Below are 18,191 nucleotides of genomic sequence, written 5' to 3'. Positions count from 1 at the left end.
TCTCTCTCTCTCTCTCTCTCTCTCTCTCTCTCTCTCTCTCTCTCTCTCTCTCTCTCTCTCTCTCGTCGTTCCACGGTTTCATCATCGAATTTATTCTACGTGCGGATTCCAACTCCTCGATCGATGCAGGAGTGGCCGACCGTAGAAGTTTAGGAAACTCTTAGGGAAATTTCTTGAGGAATGTAACGGGACCGATTTATCGCCCGCGGGATCGATCGTGTCGCGAAGTCGAGAAGAAACGCGGTGCGAGCGTAAACAAACGACGATCGCCACAGGCTACCTAACGACCGTGTAATCATAAAGTGGTTAGGTACAAATTCCCAGAAGGTGAAAATCTCCTCGATGTCTTAGAGATTATTTCAAGGTTAACGACATTTTTTACACATCTCGAAGTTACCTCAAAAGAAAAATAAGTAAGCTGGAGTAACGTAAAAACACCTTAAAATGTAGGGGGAATAATAATTCAGCTCGTACAGTGTTCGAAGCGTAACGAACCGAAAGCATTCGACTCCGACGGAACCCTACTAAACACAGCGTTTTTGTGAATGAGCTTTTTAAATACGCGCAACATGTATTATCGATCTACCACGGAATTGCTATACAAGGAATGCCATTCGATCATTCGCTTATCGCGTGGAGAAATGTATCGTAGCCGCCGGCATTTTCGATACCTAATGTAATAATCTGATTTATTATTTTTCGCTCGATTGATTATTTCGATATCGTTCCAATTTAAGCTCGTTTCTCTTCCTCGAAGTTACTTCAAAGTCGTGGTGTCGTAGGTCGTTGAAATTGTCTCGATGTCGACCACAAGATCGCTTGCTTAAATAAAAATCCGCTAATCTATTATAATGAACCCCAGCCACGCTGCGCAATAAAAGCGCATTCACCGTCGTATAGCTTCCAACAGTATTACTCGCGGATAAGTATTACATAATGTCTGTCGTGAAAGTATACGCCTTTCTTTCCTCTTCGAGCACAACCTGTTTCGCATTTGCCTATCCCGACTGCCTTATCGCGAACTTTGTACGCGAACCTCCGATTCGGTTAGCGAACGCGCGTTATTTTCCACTTTTGTGGAAAGCTTCGCCAGACCTGGAAATTTAATCTGTTCGAAGCTTTGAGACACCGTTCGTCGTTCGACAACATCAAAGCGCGATGATTTCGACGATTGGTTTGCAAAAAAACGTATGGTTATCGGTCGCTTCGAGCGATTAATAACCACGTTCGTAATCGTTATCGAGGTCGTTAACGATGCAGTGAATCGAACGTTCGTAGTTGGCTCATTCGACGAAAAATTGTAGCTCGAATCGGAGATTGAATCCAAGAGGGAAGAAAGAGACGTTAAACCAGTGTTTCTCGAATTTTCCATGCAGAGAAATCTATTGGTATGGCACCTCGCGATTTAAGACAAATACATAGAGCATTCGGAAATCACCCTCGCATTCCAGTGCTCGTCGGATAAAATCGGAGAAGCGCGAAAGAAAAATAAAGAGAATGCCGGGCGCGTGGAGTCTGACGGACATCTGAAAACACGGCGGTGTTTGGATCGAGCGATCGTGCCATGATAACGGCCGATCGTACAATGAATACGGACATCGCAGCGTATCGCAGCTTCCGCGTTCAGCGCAACGTTGCTGCATTACGTAATCGTGATACGGTTATACGCCGTGACGACGCGAAAAACGCGCCAATTTCGCGCGATTCCCGCGACGTAGTGCTCGTGGCGTGAAAGAGGGCGTTACGTTCGGACGAGGATGTTAAAATTCGTGTCTCGCGCGACCGCTGAAGAAACACGTGCAATCGTTTCGTCCACGTGGGTTCCGAACGGAGCTGAATAAAATGTATATACCCCTCGAGTAACGAGCAACGAACCGGTTATCTTACCTCCGAGTTTAACCATAATCGACACAAAATACGTTACTATTTTGTTCGGGTTGTCTCTCAAATAGCGTACGGAATTGCCGGTTTATTTGCACAACCGTGGAAATAGAAGCACGGTTTTATTCCTAGTAATTCGCTCGAGGCAAACACATTCAGACACCGAGTACAATGTGAAATACTAGTTCAAATGGCGAAAGACAATGGTCCGTTTTAATCGAAGACGCGCGAAAGCACGAAGCAAAGCTTCGAAAACGTGAGCGATAATTTCGATGATAAGTTGAAAAGTTTCGCTAATGATATAAAATTTTTATTGATTAAGGGTCACGAATCGCTGAGACTGGAACGCGATTCCGTCGGTCGCAAAGACTGATTCGTCTCGTTACTCGAAACCATGAATGTTGAGAAGCCAATTTCGCGCAAGAACGAACTAGAGACACGTTTCGATGCGCGGAACCGGAAGTGTCACGGTTAACGGAAAACGAATTCCTTCTGGCACCTCCAGCGTAAGTTTGGGCGAACCGATTACCTTTCGCGTATTCAAAATACGCAATATGTCTTCTAGCAAGGGTTAAAATACAAGGACGGCGGAAAAGAGACTTCGTCTTGTGCGAGAATGTGGATAACGCAACGTTTTACGCGTATAATTGTACATTCGTATGCGTCGTATATCGCATTTGCTTTGACCAAACGTCTCGTATTTGACGTATCTATTCCGTATTAATCAAAATAAACCTATACAACAAATTTGACATTTATGAGGTACTTCTTTTTCACTCACGGACTACAATTTGAGAAACACCGATTCAATAAACACTCTTAGTTTCTAATAATGCTCGGGTTCGCTAATAATCGGATCGAGTAAGAAAACCACCTAAAATGGATTCTGTGCCAAAGTCGACCACAGAACGGAGCGGGAACACGCGATTTCGAAAGACGCAGTTTAAACAACTTCGTAAAGATATGTATATTCGAGGCTACCGGGACGCAATGATCCCAACCTGACTGATACTCGTCGGTGGAAATACCTCGAGGGTTAGCGAACGAGAACGAAAAATCGAACGAAACGCGCATTTTCGACAAGCAACAGTTCCATTTGGCCTCGATCGATCGTGGATGGAAAAGTGTGTCGCGTTAACTTAAAAATACGATCAATGGACGAGATATGATACGTGGATCCTTCCAACAACGAAAAATCGCGGAGAACGAAGAGTTTTCTAATCGCCTGCGTTCGATAACATGTTGCAAATCCGATTGGGTTGGAGAAGTCGAAAGTTTTTTGTGGAAAGTATTGGCGTCGTCCGTACAAACGTATCAGCAGGATGGATACGATCGTCGATCGTATGCACACGTATGCATTTATTAGGAACTTACACCACGGACAGTGGCGAACAAGCGTACAGCACGTTCGGCATAGTGACACCAGAGCATATATACCCGCTTCGTGCATACACGTATTCGTGCGCGTCTCGTTGCACGCGTCGCGACGGAAACACACACATCGACGTCGACGAAGGCAACGACGGATAGGAGAGAGAAACAGAGTGCCAGCGAGCGACCACGCACACTTGCGTAGTTGTGTGGTCGCGTTAACACACACACACACACACACACACACACGGAATTGTGTAGCTAACCACGCACTCATGTGGACGCATGTCCATGTAACGTGTAACGAGGAGCGAGAAACGAAGCACATTACATACAGAGAAAGAGAGGAAGAGAGAGAGAGAGAGAGAGAGAGAGAGAGAGAGAGAGAAGACATATACAGCCGACGGCAACCACGGCGCAACGAGGAGAGAGAGAGCACTCGTTGTTGTTTACGTTCTACATCCGAGCCGTGGAAAGTGCACAGAGAATACCACGACGTATCCCTCTCAATGGCAAAGACCTACTGGGATTTCCTTACTCTGCTTGTGACGTCCGAAACCTCTCGCATGATCGCCTCGAACGCCGCTCTCTCTTGCGCTTCCTTCTGTTTGTGCAGCGCGATCTTGTCACTGAATTTCCGTGGGTTCGCCATGATGGCTCGGGCACTAGATTTTCCCAACACTCGCGAGTTATCGTGCACCCACTACCGTGCGCGCCTCTACCCCCGCTCGCGCGTTGCCCTTTTTTCACCGATCGCACCAATAAGGGCTCGATAAATTACACACCACGTTCGAACCCGTAAGCTACTGCCTTCTGGATGGCACTGCCGATCACTGATACGCAAGATTATGCGGCGCAGCGCGCCACGCGCATCGCGCAGGAGCCGCTTTTCGCGGGCTCATTGGTTGCGATCATCCCCCACCACTCCGTCGCACCCGCAATAAGAACCAGACGACACTTTTCCGGGGTGTTCCGAAAAGCTAAGCTCTTTACCTCTGTTACAGACGTTCTGCTCACCAGATAATGCAGATTATTACCTGCCTATCGTTATAAAGTACCTATTCGAGCGAACAGAAATTAAATATTGTTTACTTTTTAGTATATAATGATCAAATTGTTCGTTGTACCTTTAACATCTTCTTTTCTCTGTCTAAATAATGCAAATTTATTTCCTAGTAATTTCTCTCGGGAACGTGGTCGAAGCATTACTTCCTATAGTTGCAAAACTTGGAATTATCGTAGTCGTTTGCAGAGTTAGCTTTAGCCATTGATCAAGGAGTCATTTGGAGGCATCGACCTACGAGCAGAATAAATAAATATTAGAGAAATCAGTTAATCACGTAATTTTTGTAAAAATTGAAATACTGATTAATGTTAAAATAAAAGTACTGGAATGTTTGTTTAAATTTCATTATTTCGTTATCATAAAATTCCATTTAAATCACTATGACAAATGAAAATCTTAGATGGAGGAACGAGTGCTGTTAATTAGCGATACGTAGATTAACGTATACACTTGAGAAAATCCTGGTCCTGTTATTTTCTACTTTGTTACTGTTTTTATGAACTTAGGTTTCTTCGAGTTGATCGTATGCTTCTTCTGTATCGATCGAGAAGGAAATAGATGGATGTATCATCTTTGCATACTATGACAGAAAGCACTAGAATGTGTTCTTCATTTTCCTTGTAGAAGTCAAGAAAGTTTAGATATGAGGAGAAAGTTTCTTCATTCTTTTTATATTCAATTTCTTTAAGAAATATTCTATTTCAACAGTTTTTTTATTATAAACACAATCAAAATTTGAAATGCGACGGTAATAAAAATGTCAAAATTCGATGAAAATACGTATATCGAATGTTTACCAACAAATTTATATAACGAATTGGTTAATGCATTGGACAAAGATGCAGCTTGGATAACGTTAGCAACTTATGTTGCTGAACTACTTCAATATCCATGGTAATAAAGAAAATAGCAATAAAGCAAAGCATAATTATTCATTTCTAATTCTATTTCAACAAATTGGGGTACAGCTCATCATGGATACAATCTTTAAAAGAAGGAAAACAACCACATGATTCCCCAGGGCAAAGGCTGCTCTTTGAATTAAATATTAAAATGTGTACCATAGAAATCTTGCGTACATTGCTGGATGATTGCGGATTGTATAAGATTCTTTCCATCATATCTGACCCAGGTACAATATCTGACACAGGTATCAATTCTGTATTTAATAAATTTACCATTGTAATTATAATGTTTTTAGAACCTCTGAAAATTATTGAACATCCTATAGAAAAATTACAAACAGATAATATAAAAATATCATTTGGGCATCATCTACATTTGTGTTGTAAAGCAGTAGGAATGCCACCACCAAGTTACATATGGTATCACAATAATAGGGAATTGCAAGATTCTTCATCTAGCGAATTCAGTATTATTATTAATAGGTACGATATCTAAATATCATTAACCATTAGCATTTCACTTATTCCCAATCTTCCACAGTACATCTCAAGCAGGAGAATATAAATGTAAAGTACTCCAAGTTAAAAATGATGGAATTCTTCTATCTACTTTAATTTCAAAAGCAGTAACTGTACAAATTTGTCCCTTACCTGTTACGATAGAAGAACAACCACAGCCAATTTTGGAAATTAAAAATGGAGAAAGCTTTACAATTAGCTGTAAAGCCAATGGCTATCCTGAACCATGTTACCAATGGTTTCATGATAATACTAAATTAGAAGGTGAAAGTTCTAATACATTACACGTGAGTAAAGTACTATCTGAAATTATTTTTCCTATGTTACCCAATGTTGTCTTTATGTTACTCATGATTTCAGATAAAACAATTTAGTTCAAAACATGAAGGGAGATACTATTGTTATATTTACAATAATGTCAGCGAAGTTTATACCCAAAGAACTTGTGTGATGGTAATAATAAATCTGTAACCATATTTCTTTTTTTCATTTTATGATTACATATTAATTTTTTTGTTGTTATTTGATAGATGGATCTTCCAAGGTTAAAAGCAGTTGCAAAAATAGCTTTAATTATAGCAAACGGAGAGTATGATTGCCATGAGTGTCTTCCAACTCCTAAAAATGATGCTGCCTATATTGGTACTCTTCTTAAAGAAATAGGATTTGAAGTAATCTGTCTCTTAAATTTGTCGATTACCCAAATGAAAACTGTGATCAAATTATTTAGCAAAGCCCTAGTGGAAGGTGTATATGGTAAGACATAAGAAAATACCAATACCAAGATTTTAAGATATAAAAAATAAATCTTTTTTTACGTAGGTTTATTTTATTTTGCTGGACATGGTTTTAAGATGCAAGAAAACTATATGCTTGCTGTAGATGCTCCAAAAACATATTTGAGAAAAGATGCCATATGCGAAAGCGAACTATTGGCTGCATTCCTCGAAAACGAACCCGAGCTCTTAATTATTATTCTAGACATGTGTCAAACTTTACCTTTGAAGCAAGTTTTTCATTATTTTTTCTTATCATTTTTTTATCTTCGTATTTAATACACAATATATTTTCAGAGAATTTAATCCTGAAATTTTTAATGAAGTGCCTACAGTCAATGAATATAAAAGCAAGAAAAATCTTCGAAATTTAGTTCAAGCATATTCTACATCTAGTCATCGACCTAGTTATGAAAGAGAAAATAGTAAATACGGCTTATATATGACGCACCTCAGTAAATATATTAATAAAGATATACCAATTACAAAATTATTTGAAGCAGTAGGGAAGTGTAAGTTGTTAAATTTATATATTGTTCATGTACGTTTTATTACATTGATATGAACATTACATTTTTTTGGTTCAATTTACGTTTTCAGCAATTGATAGTTGTTTTAAAGGCAAGGAACGCAATCAAATTCCAATGTTTGCTTTGTCTATTACAAAACCATTTCGTCTTACCGATGCCACTTATAAAAGTAACTTAATTTTTATTTATCTCATATGTAAATGTTTGTTAGTGTTTCAGTTACTACTTTAAAAGAATTAATATGTTACAGAAAGTCTTCCAGCTCCCATCAATTACTTGAATGAACTTGTATCATTCTCAACAAAAACATTTGACATAACCTTCAAGCAAGCAAATATATGCACTAAAGTTATCATATCATTACTCATGGAACCTTATTTAAATTTAATAAAGGTGAAACTACCCAATTTGCAAAATGTAGAAATCAACTTCTTTAATTCTGTTCCTACAAAACGAAATAATTTATATCAAAAACAACATAAGAAAGAGTGTTGGATTCACAACCCCCAAACCAATGATGTGTGTATTTTTCCTGTTTTAAAATAATTGTACAATTATCAAATATTATACGATTATAAATTGTGTTGTAATTCGAAATCTATTTCAGGGGCCACTAGTTATTTCTGTATCTAAAAATGGAACTCCTATTGGTGCAACATTATTACATGTACAAGATCACATGCCCTCTTTACTAAAAGTATTAAATTCTTGAATATACATTTTCATATTTTTATTATATAGTTCTTATAAAAGAAAACAACATACATAACTGGATGTGACATGGAAAATACAAAGAAATGAAATATTTACATTTGTTTAATTCATACTTGTGTTTAACTTTCCATATTGTATGCCATCATGGAAGTGGACTACCCAAAAATATCCTCTTGCTTAAACATTCGTTCCACGAAATATTTTCTGTATGAAATATAAAAAAATTGTATAATCATTATATATTATAAATTTTCTTCAATTATAATTCTGCTTACAGGTGTAAAATGATTTGCTACAGTTATAATCCAATCTCTACCTATACCATTCACGTAATTTCTTTCAAATGTATAATTGCAAATAATGATAGATCTTTGGTCAAAATTTTTAACCATCTGCTCAAATACATTCTGATCTTTCAGTGAATCATCTTCAGGCATGCTTACAGATTTAGTGTAATAAGCAATTTTTGATATTTCAACAGTATAATTATTATCTGGAATAAACTTGTATAACATTAAAGGACTTAGAGAAAGAGAAGACTATTATTAATTGAAAGTAAAGATTTATAAGAATAATGTTTACACTTAATGTTTTTCTACAAATACCTTCAGTTTCACTCTTCTTGATACTCATATCAGTAGGACCAATTGTACGAATACAGTTTTCCGATATAGTAATTAGACTTCGTTGTTCTTCTGTCAGACGACTAACATTCTGCTTTAATATTTCTATTGTCTTGTCTTCTACAAGGCCATTTAGTTGTTCATACTGTTGAGCAGCTAACAAACGGGACACTAATTGTATTGCCTAAAATCAATTTCTAATTGGATTTTCATCTAATCCATCAATTTTATATTGCAGTATAAATCTATTTGAGCCTAGGAATATTATTTGTAACTGTTTCGAGCTACTTTTTATTCTTAAAAAAATAATTATCGTACATGCAGTGCTCCATTCGTGAACTCTTCGAGATTAAACTCTTTATCAAGAGTAAACGAAAATGCGAGACTAGAAGCCCACACTTTTAACCAAGAAAAGAGAGTAGGATATAAAACTAGTGGAACATCCATTAGCGGTGGTAAACATATTTTTTCTTCAGGCGCAGTGTTGAATGACCGGTGATGTACTGTAAGACTTGGATTTATTGTGCTCGTACATTTCAATTCTGTCCAATAATGAGTTAATTTATTTTTAATTTGACTCCTATTACACACAAGAAAGGTCGAAAAATTTCGCATTTGCATGCGAAATGCACATTTCTTAAATACCGAAAACAACATTTTATATCAGTTTAAATTTCATTTCAATACTAACAAAGTGCGGCACGCAGAGGTTCACCTAACCTATACAAGTCGGAAAACTAATAATACGGTTCTTTTTTAGTAACGATACATAAGACTCATTAAACGTCAGAGTAGCACAATCAGATAGTTTAATAAGCTTATAATATTATATTTTATATTTACGTATGAATTTAATGTTATATTTTTTGTAAATAGCGCCCTTGAAACATTGTAGATAATATGATCGTAGGATGATGTAAAATTATCCGAACTATCTCAGAGTACTCTTACAGAGGCGAAACTGTGGGCCAGAGTCTCTGGCGTTTTTCAGATACCGATTTTGAGTATGCGTTTTTAGCCAAAAGTTTCAACGAGAATTTTTCATGTATAAAACTATGGAGGGTAAGAATATATAAAACTATCCTGTGGTTGCATTTATATTGTGCCATTCAATTATACTAATTAGTAATTACTAATACTGGAACTCTGTCTAGGCAAGTTCTAGCCGGTCCCGGTCTTGTTGTACAGTCCCTTCTAAAGATGAAGTAATGTAAATAGTAACTTTTAATTATGACGGTACACGATGGGTTTTAGTAGCGCCATCGGTGGGAAAACGCTCAAGTTTGTAGTAAAAATAATTTCTGCCGTTTCTGTAAGATGACGCCACTAATATATTTTAATAAATTATTCTTTATTTTGCCGAAATACATAAATAATGCGATTCTTTGCTTTGTAACATTACAATATACTATTTCAATGTATTACAATGAAACATTTATCTGTTTTTACATATGTAATTATCGACCCTTTAGTTAACAGCGCCATCTTATAAAAACGATGGGAACTTTTTTCACTACAAACTTGGGCATTTTCCCACCGATGGCGCTACTAATTGTAAATCACTCACCATCTAGCAGAAACAGTAGGAACTATTTTCACTACAAACTTGGGCGTTTTCCCATCGATGGCAGCACTGGTAATGAATCATACACACATACAAATCCCACTATGTGGGGCACTGATATTGTATACATATGTATACATATCAGTGGTGTGTGGGTGCGGTGTGCCGATCAATGCCGATTACTCTCAACATTCGACACGAGTGAACTCGTTACATGAGTACTTTTGTTATTATATGTAACTTTTGTTATTTTAATCTCAACGTATAATTGGAAACAATGAAATTCACAACTGCGTTATTCACAAGGATGGCCTATTGGTCTAAAAAATATTCGAATTTACCGGATCGTTACATAGACCGTGTCACCGAACAAGTACGAAAATTTAGCTTGAGCGCATCACGATTGTTTATATTTTGTATTTACGTTTCATTTTACATTAGGTGTACTGGAGGACGCCTCGTGGGAAACCACAATATTTGCCACGTACAATAAAACGCGATAAACTTTATTTTTCCATTCATCGACCATGGACACAAGGTTTTCAATTGGATAACAAACCTCGCAAAAACAAACAATTTATTCACGTCGAACCCATTAAAGATTGGAGTTTTTTCCGCGGAGATCGTGTATGTTGTGTTTGATCGTATTTTTGTACAATGAATTGTTTTGCACTGTTAGTATGTCGTCTTTTTAGGTAGAAGTATTAGTTGGTGTTGATAAAGGGAAACAAGGATTAGTAAGAGATATCATACAAGAGAGAAATTGGATTATCGTCGAAGGACTTAATACTAAATTAGTGTGCATGGGCAAAACTAAAACCTTCCCTGGTATTTATTCTCGTCAGGAACAGCCTCTGTTGGTACCTTCTCAAGTTCAATTGGTGGATCCTTTTGACCTGTGAGTACAACATAAGTATTATGGAAGAAAATAAATGTATTACACACGCACGCATGTATGTGCATTTCTATATTTTAGAAAAGGTACCCAAATAGAATGGCGATACACAAGCGAAGGTGATTACGTGCGAGTTTCTTGTAGAACCGGTAAAATAATTCCAATTCCTGAATCGGTGAAGGAAACAGTAGATTATAAATCCCCCGAATTATACAAAGAACAAGCTAAGGACACTCTGGCAGATGACGTGAAGGAGGTAACATTTGAGGTAGGTAAATGGTCATATAATCCATAATGGACAATTATTGTATTTCTACTTTACCTATATCCAGGTTAAATTGAAAACGTTTGAAATGGATATTATGGATAAGATGGGTATTAAAGAGGATCGCGTGCCAAAAAAATATTTTTGGTATTGATTTCCTATGGTAATTCCCTTAGGTTCATAAATGTTTGTATCATATAAGCAAAATCTTTGTTGAATTTATACAAATAAATGTTTAACTCCACATACCTTGAAAGTTACTTGAAAAAATATTTTAAGGGCTTTTAAAAAAACAATTACACAACAATTTCTCTGCAGTTCGATTGCATGATTTATTATCGAGAAAAGTACATTGCAGCGTTTTCTATTCATGAATCGTGTATAGAAAATATGTAGGGAAAAGAGAAGCATACGCAACATTAATGAATCAAGCGATTAATCGAATATTTCGTAAATATCTATATTAGATTAAAATATTTTGTTATTGTGGATTGTTTTTTATTTTTATTAACGCTTGTTAGTTTTATTATTAACACACATACATATCACAGCACGATTTTTAACAAACGCAAATCTAGAAACGAATGTCAGTCTATATTTAAATACTCCAGTAACGTAATGCGTTATATTAACATTTCTTTTTTTTTTTTTTGTATATTACAAACGACATTTTTCTAGATTCATCGTATCTCGAATTTTTGCACATTCTTATTTACAAATCTTATTCTTCGTTTGCGTCATCAATTTTTGCGTAGACACAAAATTGCAAGACTGAAGCGTGTCGGTTTACACGCTCGTTTATTTCTTCGTTACTTCATTACAGCAGATAGTAATACTAGGTAATTAGGACAAGCGCTCCTCCTTTCACTATAATTAAATGTATCGAAAACAATGCTAGAATGTATAAATTCCAGTCGATTGTAGGGTACCGCAACAAAGTAAGAAAGAAGAAGAAAAAAGATCTCCCTGATAACCGGGTATCCAAACAATTATTCAACAACATTACCTCATTACATAAGCACGATATGCAAATCCTAAGTAGGATTTCAACAAAATATTCGTTATTCTTTAAAAGTAAGAAAAGACGAACTAAATATTAGCGATAGAACGTAATTTCAAACACGTGGTTCGCTAAATGATCATCGATACAATTACAGATTGTATCGTTCCATCATTTTAGCAAGGGAAGTAATTATTACAAATTACGTTACGACCGTCAGGTTCGTACGTCGTTCCATGCAATTTGTAGCATTTCGGTGTAATATATTTAAAAATTCGTTTGTTCGTTAATTACTGGTCGTGCACATCTGTAGTCGTATTCTATCGTGGGCTTGGTGATTTTCGCACGACACTTTTACTTTAATTGACTACCGTTCACGATGATTTGGTGGCAGGGTGCCTGACTAGGAGGTTTACTTCGCCATCGTGTAGTTTCTTCATGAGGGACCATGCTTCGATCCTTGACATTCGTGTTACATCGTTACCATTCACTTCTAATAATTGGTCCCCTGCTTTCAAGGCACCTGTCTTTTCGGCAGCACCTCCTGTATCGGATAAAAAGATTATTATTACCGAATGAAAATTTCTTATCGCTTAGTTGGCTTACTATCGTCGATATCGCTTAAGCTTTCGATACAACGTACCGGTAAATATTTTCTTAATCATCAACGGCCTGTCTCCGAGGGGGCTGTCTCTGCCGCCTTCGAGACTAAATCCCAAACCAGCCCCGTCTTTGTAAACCGCTACGACCGAGGGCGGCCCCCAAGCAGTATCCTCCGCGATACCGTTCGTCTCGAATCCTGCGAACAAAGAGCACAACCCTTCAATTGTCGCGAACGAACGTTCGATTCGATCGGTAGTCCCGAAACGATCCTCTATCGAGTAAAAGTGGTCACCTTCGATGATAGTTTCAACGCTGGCAGTTCGTGACCTCAACTTGTTGCACCCGTCCTCGGTTCTCGCTCGAGAAACGACCAAAACCACTTCCGATCTAGGCTGCTTGAGCACCGTCAAACTCTCTCTGTGCGTAAGACCGCGCGTGCTTCTTCCGTTTATACTCAAAATCCTGTCTCCTCGTTGCACGCGGCCATCCTTGTCCGCTATAGAATGCGCCAACACTCGATGAACCGTAATTTCCTTGACCTCGCAATCCGCACCTCCGGCTAAAGTGATTCCAACGCTGCCCGTAGGATTCTCCTTGTGAAGCAGCACAACGATCACGTCGTGAGCGCCCCGAGCTTCTTCGAGGCTCGCCTCTTCCACCAATTGAGCCAACTCTTGCTGGGATATCAGGCTCGTGCTACTGGCCAACGAGCTGATGCTGCCGAATTGCTCGCTGCAACATCTATCCGTGTCCACGTCCGTTCCTATCGGGGACAGGTTCTCGTCGACGCTGCTGTCGAGGCTCGGGAATCTGTTATGACCCGTACCAGGATTCAGATGTTGCCCGGACGAACAGTTCACCTCCGTCTTTTCCAGAGCCTTCTTCATGTCCGTCACGCTGGCGCTCCTTCGACCAAGGTTTCTCGTAGTTGGAATCTTCGACACCATTTTCGATTTTTCCGTCTCCGCCATTTCGTCGCCGCTATCGACGCATCTCGGCTTCCCCAACGTTGGTATCTTCGATACGAACGGCTTGTCCTCGTTCCAAGATTCGTTCGAAGTCGAACTTCGCCTGGCGTATCGAGAGTCCCTCGACTCCCACATAGGTCTGCTTTGGGTAACAGACGAAACAGGGGTTTTCTCTGGTCGCGCCTCGACGCTCTGAGCACGCGACAACTTCACGTCTCCCTTCGCGTTAAGGATGTCCTCCAAGCTCATTTGGCTCTTTGACCTCCCGAAGGTACCCTCGTCCACGTGTATAGCCGATCTGGATCTGCTCTTGGTCGTGAGGATCGTTAGGAGGTCGTTCTGGTCTTCGGTGGACCTTTTCGATTGCATGCTAGGGCTGATCGGGTTATTCCTATTCGTTGGCGGTAGATCGATCGCGTCGAGTTGCTGTTCCTCCACCTTAGATGACTTGGCGGTCTTCGGTGTTTTATTCGCAGAGGCAACGTTCGTGTCTTGAGATTTCTTTTCGACCTTACCGGCCGCTTTTATTTCCGCGGATCTGGCTAGAGCCTTTGCCTCTGTGCGTACCCACATCTTGAGATCGTTCGAGGGTTCCAACATCTCGGACTTGGGGGGTCGAACAACGGGAGGCGGCATACTTCTCTTCGGGGGTAGCTTGGGTTCTTCCTCCTTTCGAAAAGAGTCGTTCTCGGCGAACGTATCCGTCACCTCTATGTAAGCGATCTTGACGTTCTGCGAGCTCGGGATCGTGCCCTTAACGCGATTCTTTCGATGAACGTCGTCACCGTTCTCGGCGACGGTCGAACGTCGTTCGTCGTCGGCGAACTTCCGTTGAATCAACGGCGATCCGTTGAGATCCCTTCCGCTTCGACATCTGGCGCTTGCCAAGATGTTCTTGCGATTTATGGCCTCCACGCTCTGGGGCTTCAGCACCCTTCTGGATAGAGACTCTGCACTCGCTTGGGAACCGGATGTCAGAGTCGAAGAGGTGCTGCAGTTGGTCTCGGTGCTGTTGGACCGTTTCAGTTGTCTCTGAGGTATCTGCGAGTTTCTCGCGTTCGACTCGATCGGTTGCGGCGACCTCGGATCCGAACCGCTGCTACTGGACGACGATCTCTCGGATACGAACGTTCTTTCGGCGAGGATGCTCGACCTGGTGTACTCCACCGCGCCGGACTCTCTACCGTATGTTCTAGTTGGACTGTCCATGATAAGATTTCGGTGCCGATAATTCGTCTCCGTGGAGACGTAAGATCGTTCGGACGAGACGGTGGATCGTTCCGACGGAACCGGCGACATGGGAGGACTGAAGCCACGGGAGATGCTGCTTCGCGAACTGCTCACCGCCGAATCGTTATCCGAGTCATCGTAATCCACGCGCGATTTCCTCTGGATAGTTTTCGGTCTATCGCGCGGTCCCTCGGGCGAACTGGCCGTCGACGCGTACTCGAAGCTGTAGTCGCTTCTCGTCGGGCTGCAGATGCTCTCCAAACTTTTTGGCGGCTCGGAAGACATCGTCGTCGTCGACGATTGCGGGGATTTCACTATGCTGCCGTTCACGGACGAGTTCGTCGAGGAAGAGCCGTAAACCGCGAGGCTTTTCCTTTTGAAGGCCGGAGAGTACTTGGAGTGTATCTGAGGGGCTGGCATCTTGAAGGACGCCGTGGCTTTCAGAGGGACGCTCGCTGTGCTGGCGTTGCTCGCCAGAGAACTCTGGGAACCCCACTTATCCTGTATGTTGGCTTTCGGTAGCTACAACAACAACAACAACAAAAAGAGGATAGAATACTCTTACCAATTTGTACGTGGACTGCTTCGCGTATATTATTCTCAAGGATAGGAACACGGTTACCTGATGCAGCAAGATGGAATCTCGCGACTTGATCTCGGGCAGATCGACGATGGGCGCGTCAATAGGTATGGCTTCCTTCTCCGGAATGACCAAACCCCTTAGCTTTGATATCGACTTCCTCCTTTGCTCGATCAGCTGGTTCAGACTGGTCCTCCTGATGTCCTCGCTGGGTCTTCTGAACGTGGACGCCAAAGAGTTCGTCCTGGCGATCTGCGAGCTGGTCGAGAGCTCGTTCGGCGAAGAGATTCGATCCTGGCCGTAAGGCGTCGACCCGGAGAAACTCGTGGCACGAGACAACATCGCCGCGGCGGGTTTCGGTGGCACGCTCGAAGAATTCTGATTGTTCCCGAAGCACGGTGTCGCGACGTTGTTCCGAGGACTGTTGGGCGGTGTTGTATTCGAAGCGTAACTCTTCACCGACGACTTAGATATCGATGATATCTCGAACGTGCTTATCAACGACGTAGGCGTCACCGGCTTCGGCGGAACGACAGGAAACGTTTTCGAAACGTGAATGGTCGGCGAGGCGAACGACGGACTCCGTGGCACGCTGGGCGATCTTTGCCCGTACTTTCTCTCTTGGCCGACGTTTCTGCCGGAGTCGGTTAGATCCAGGGAACTTTGAGTTCTGTCCGCGAAGAAGGCGGCTCTCTCCTTTTGTCCCGGGCTCTTCTCGTCGCTGCAAACGTCCTCCGTGGACTTGTACTTGGACAACCTTCTGACGTTGTTAGTCGCGGGTGGCACCGTCATCGTATTCGGAAACAGAGGGCTCTCCAGGCTGCTCTGCGACGAGAACATGGCGATCTTGTCCCTCACGGACCTCTCGGATCTGTCGTCCTGTCTCCAGAGTTCGCCGTTTAACGAGAACTTTTTTTGCGGCGACTCCACTGGCACGTTTCTCGCGTACAAGCCGATCGTCTCCATCTTGGGCGGGCCTGGTGAAAACGAAACGATGTTAGACGCGTCGACAGAAAAGCGTATTTTTCTACTCTAGATCGCGAGCGAACGTTACCTGTCAGTGGCAAAGGCGGCGGGATCTCCGGAGCTTCTTTCTCGGCGTGATCGCGAACCTCCTCGATAACCGATGAGTCTTTGTGATAGTACCCGGTGATTTCGATCTTCTTCTCCGACAGCATGACGTTACCGTTACCCTGGTTCCCGTAGCTGGAGTAGTTGGTCACGGACACGGCTTTTTTAACGAAGTCGTCCGCGATATAAGGTTTGGCATCGTCGACGCGGAACTCTCGAGTCGAGACGTTCGTGTCCTGGCACACGGACTCGACGCCCGTCTTGCCGTTTATCTCGATGCTCGGCAGACCAACCTTGCTCACCTCCTGACAGACGTTCTCGACGTTCGTCCGGCTGACCCTGTTGTCCGCCACGATTATACTCCCCGCGCTGACCACGTTGCTCTCGATCAGCTTGAAGTTCTCGTTGCCAACGAACGAATCGTTCTCGCTGCAGACGAGGCCGCCGTTCGCGGCGATAGTCGACGCAGCGGTAGCCGTCGTCGATGCCGTCACGAATCGGTACTGCTGGCTGTTGCCGCCAAATTCTTGGTACGCTGCTGGAAATTCGTCCCCGTCCGGGGGCAGGCGTTGACCGCCTCCGCAGTTGTCCATTCTACCATTTACCGTCTCTGAAAACATACCAGAAATCAACGTCAGCGATCGCTGAATTCAACGATCACCGTTTCAGCCGAAGAACGGGGCATGCGTTAAAAATATAATTGGCCGATTGAAATAAGTAAACGAATAAATAATACGCGAACCAACACTCCGAAACGTATTTGCGATAGACACGTGCGGATGGATCGCGTGTTTATAGTCGAGGATTAGCGAAGATCAGCGGTACTCGAACGCAGGAATCTGTTTTATTTATAGATAATCCGAGCGATCAGGTGATCGCTCGAACCGGTCGATTTCCATTCGGCCTGATCGAATTCGGAGCTCGTGCGTGTAGAACCGATGAATTCACGCTCGCGTGCACTCGTCGGCTCGATGTTGTAACTACTCCCGATACTACTTATCGTATTTTTCCGTGTGCGAATAGTCTCGGATCCAGTTGCAACGTCGTTCCGTTGGAGAATTTCAAATACGTTTCGAAGCATAGGATTACGACGAGAACGGAAAGGAGAACGTTTAATAGAATTTAGCATCCAATTGCGATAAGAGCAACCGGTAGATTTAAAAATACGAGACGTCGCATATTTCTTGTGCGTTGATTTCTAGTTTATCGCTTCCCGGGAGCGACCGGTGCGGTGAAACGCAAGAATTTCAATCTCAGCGTGAGAGGCCACGGAAATATTCCCATTTGGTTCAGCGCAGCTCTATCTTTGCGCGCCTTTATCGCCACGACTCGCGTTTAGCGGCGTTTGGATCTTTAGAGTGTTGCCTAGCTTCGAAAGACGAGCACGAGTCGGGATAAAATCAAACGGATTTCCTTTCTGAAAACTTTGGGTCTCGACGAGAGGCAAAAGGTCGACAACGAGAGTCGGTGTCCGCGAGAGAATCCGCAAGTATATCAGCGAGTTTACGCAATCGCGTTACTTTCACGCGCGTCGCCGGAGCGTTTACCGTCGAGTCCAGTCGAGCACGAGCCGTCCGCGAGGGAATCGCGACCCGCGAACAGCCCTCTCGCGGATCCGCGGATTTTTCGC

General features: G+C 41.9%; 5 protein-coding genes across 13 annotated transcripts in view; 2 read left to right on the top strand and 3 right to left on the bottom strand.

Annotated features, from left to right (window-relative positions):
• LOC128887796 (CREB-regulated transcription coactivator 1-like) overlaps nucleotides 1-5,076 on the bottom strand; it is a 39,652-nt gene extending 34,576 nt beyond the window's left edge. For 7 of the 9 annotated variants that reach the window (XM_054144140.1, XM_054144132.1, XM_054144136.1 and 4 more), the window contains exons 1-2: nucleotides 4,380-5,076; nucleotides 3,791-4,310 (exon numbers count right to left, since the gene is read on the bottom strand). Coding sequence is in view for 7 of the 9 variants with exons in the window: in XM_054144132.1 (XP_054000107.1) it covers nucleotides 3,791-3,904 (114 nt within the window). In the remaining 2 variants the exon portion in view is untranslated. Of the gene's footprint in view, nucleotides 1-3,776; nucleotides 4,311-4,379 lie in introns of those variants that run through there. The other 2 variants (XM_054144133.1, XM_054144141.1) reach the window with 2 other exon arrangements.
• Nucleotides 1-7,855, top strand: part of LOC128887797 (mucosa-associated lymphoid tissue lymphoma translocation protein 1-like) — a 92,794-nt gene extending 84,939 nt beyond the window's left edge. The window contains exons 2-12 of the mRNA XM_054144142.1: nucleotides 4,960-5,212; nucleotides 5,287-5,450; nucleotides 5,520-5,706; nucleotides 5,765-6,029; nucleotides 6,103-6,195; nucleotides 6,273-6,498; nucleotides 6,565-6,748; nucleotides 6,816-7,030; nucleotides 7,119-7,217; nucleotides 7,299-7,567; nucleotides 7,656-7,855. Of these exons, the coding sequence (XP_054000117.1) occupies nucleotides 5,076-5,212; nucleotides 5,287-5,450; nucleotides 5,520-5,706; nucleotides 5,765-6,029; nucleotides 6,103-6,195; nucleotides 6,273-6,498; nucleotides 6,565-6,748; nucleotides 6,816-7,030; nucleotides 7,119-7,217; nucleotides 7,299-7,567; nucleotides 7,656-7,760 (1,944 nt within the window). The 5' untranslated portion in view covers nucleotides 4,960-5,075 and the 3' untranslated portion in view covers nucleotides 7,761-7,855. The remainder of the gene's footprint in view (nucleotides 1-4,959; nucleotides 5,213-5,286; nucleotides 5,451-5,519; nucleotides 5,707-5,764; nucleotides 6,030-6,102; nucleotides 6,196-6,272; nucleotides 6,499-6,564; nucleotides 6,749-6,815; nucleotides 7,031-7,118; nucleotides 7,218-7,298; nucleotides 7,568-7,655) is intronic.
• On the bottom strand, nucleotides 7,754-9,544 carry LOC128887800 (m-AAA protease-interacting protein 1, mitochondrial). Its single transcript, XM_054144145.1, has 3 exons — nucleotides 8,704-9,544; nucleotides 8,368-8,569; nucleotides 7,754-8,255 (listed from the first exon to the last, which is right to left on the bottom strand). Exons 1-3 carry the CDS (start codon nucleotides 9,040-9,042, stop codon nucleotides 8,005-8,007), a joined length of 792 nt encoding a protein of 263 aa, XP_054000120.1. The 5' UTR covers nucleotides 9,043-9,544; the 3' UTR covers nucleotides 7,754-8,004.
• Nucleotides 9,545-10,182: 638 nt separating this feature from the next.
• LOC128887518 (probable 39S ribosomal protein L24, mitochondrial) lies at nucleotides 10,183-11,365 on the top strand. Its single transcript, XM_054143511.1, has 5 exons — nucleotides 10,183-10,322; nucleotides 10,391-10,576; nucleotides 10,645-10,847; nucleotides 10,926-11,112; nucleotides 11,177-11,365. The coding sequence occupies exons 1-5, from the start codon at nucleotides 10,227-10,229 to the stop codon at nucleotides 11,261-11,263; spliced, it is 759 nt and encodes a 252-aa protein (XP_053999486.1). The 5' UTR covers nucleotides 10,183-10,226; the 3' UTR covers nucleotides 11,264-11,365.
• A 51-nt stretch (nucleotides 11,366-11,416) lies between these two features.
• Nucleotides 11,417-18,191, bottom strand: part of LOC128887460 (uncharacterized) — a 41,947-nt gene continuing 35,172 nt past the window's right edge. The window contains exons 7-11 of the mRNA XM_054143336.1: nucleotides 16,545-17,171; nucleotides 15,533-16,467; nucleotides 13,005-15,432; nucleotides 12,753-12,908; nucleotides 11,417-12,653 (exon numbers count right to left, since the gene is read on the bottom strand). Coding sequence (XP_053999311.1) covers nucleotides 12,484-12,653; nucleotides 12,753-12,908; nucleotides 13,005-15,432; nucleotides 15,533-16,467; nucleotides 16,545-17,171 — 4,316 coding nt within the window. The 3' untranslated portion in view covers nucleotides 11,417-12,483. The remainder of the gene's footprint in view (nucleotides 12,654-12,752; nucleotides 12,909-13,004; nucleotides 15,433-15,532; nucleotides 16,468-16,544; nucleotides 17,172-18,191) is intronic.

Source organism: Hylaeus anthracinus, unplaced genomic scaffold, assembly GCF_026225885.1.
Source record: "Hylaeus anthracinus isolate JK02 unplaced genomic scaffold, UHH_iyHylAnth1.0_haploid 11989, whole genome shotgun sequence".
In the NCBI taxonomy this organism is placed as follows: Eukaryota; Metazoa; Arthropoda; class Insecta; order Hymenoptera; family Colletidae; genus Hylaeus; species Hylaeus anthracinus.
Note: the sequence above shows the minus strand (reverse complement) of the source record. Positions and strands in the feature narration are given on the sequence as shown.

What these genes read in the sequence shown, in the direction of transcription:
- LOC128887800 (XM_054144145.1), bottom strand. Translation starts at nt 9,042, where the DNA reads ATGTTGTTTTCGGTATTTAAGAAATGTGCATTTCGCATGCAAATGCGA. An exon ending in TCACGAATGGAGCACTGCAT is followed by an intron (nt 8,570 to 8,703) that starts GTACGATAATTA and finishes AATTGATTTTAG; the next exon opens with GCAATACAATTAGTGTCCCG. An exon ending in CAAGAAGAGTGAAACTGAAG is followed by an intron (nt 8,256 to 8,367) that starts GTATTTGTAGAA and finishes AGTTTATTCCAG; the next exon opens with ATAATAATTATACTGTTGAA.
- LOC128887518 (XM_054143511.1), top strand. Translation starts at nt 10,227, where the DNA reads ATGAAATTCACAACTGCGTTATTCACAAGGATGGCCTATTGGTCTAAA. An exon ending in TAGACCGTGTCACCGAACAA is followed by an intron (nt 10,323 to 10,390) that starts GTACGAAAATTT and finishes ATTTTACATTAG; the next exon opens with GTGTACTGGAGGACGCCTCG. An exon ending in GTTTTTTCCGCGGAGATCGT is followed by an intron (nt 10,577 to 10,644) that starts GTATGTTGTGTT and finishes TCGTCTTTTTAG; the next exon opens with GTAGAAGTATTAGTTGGTGT.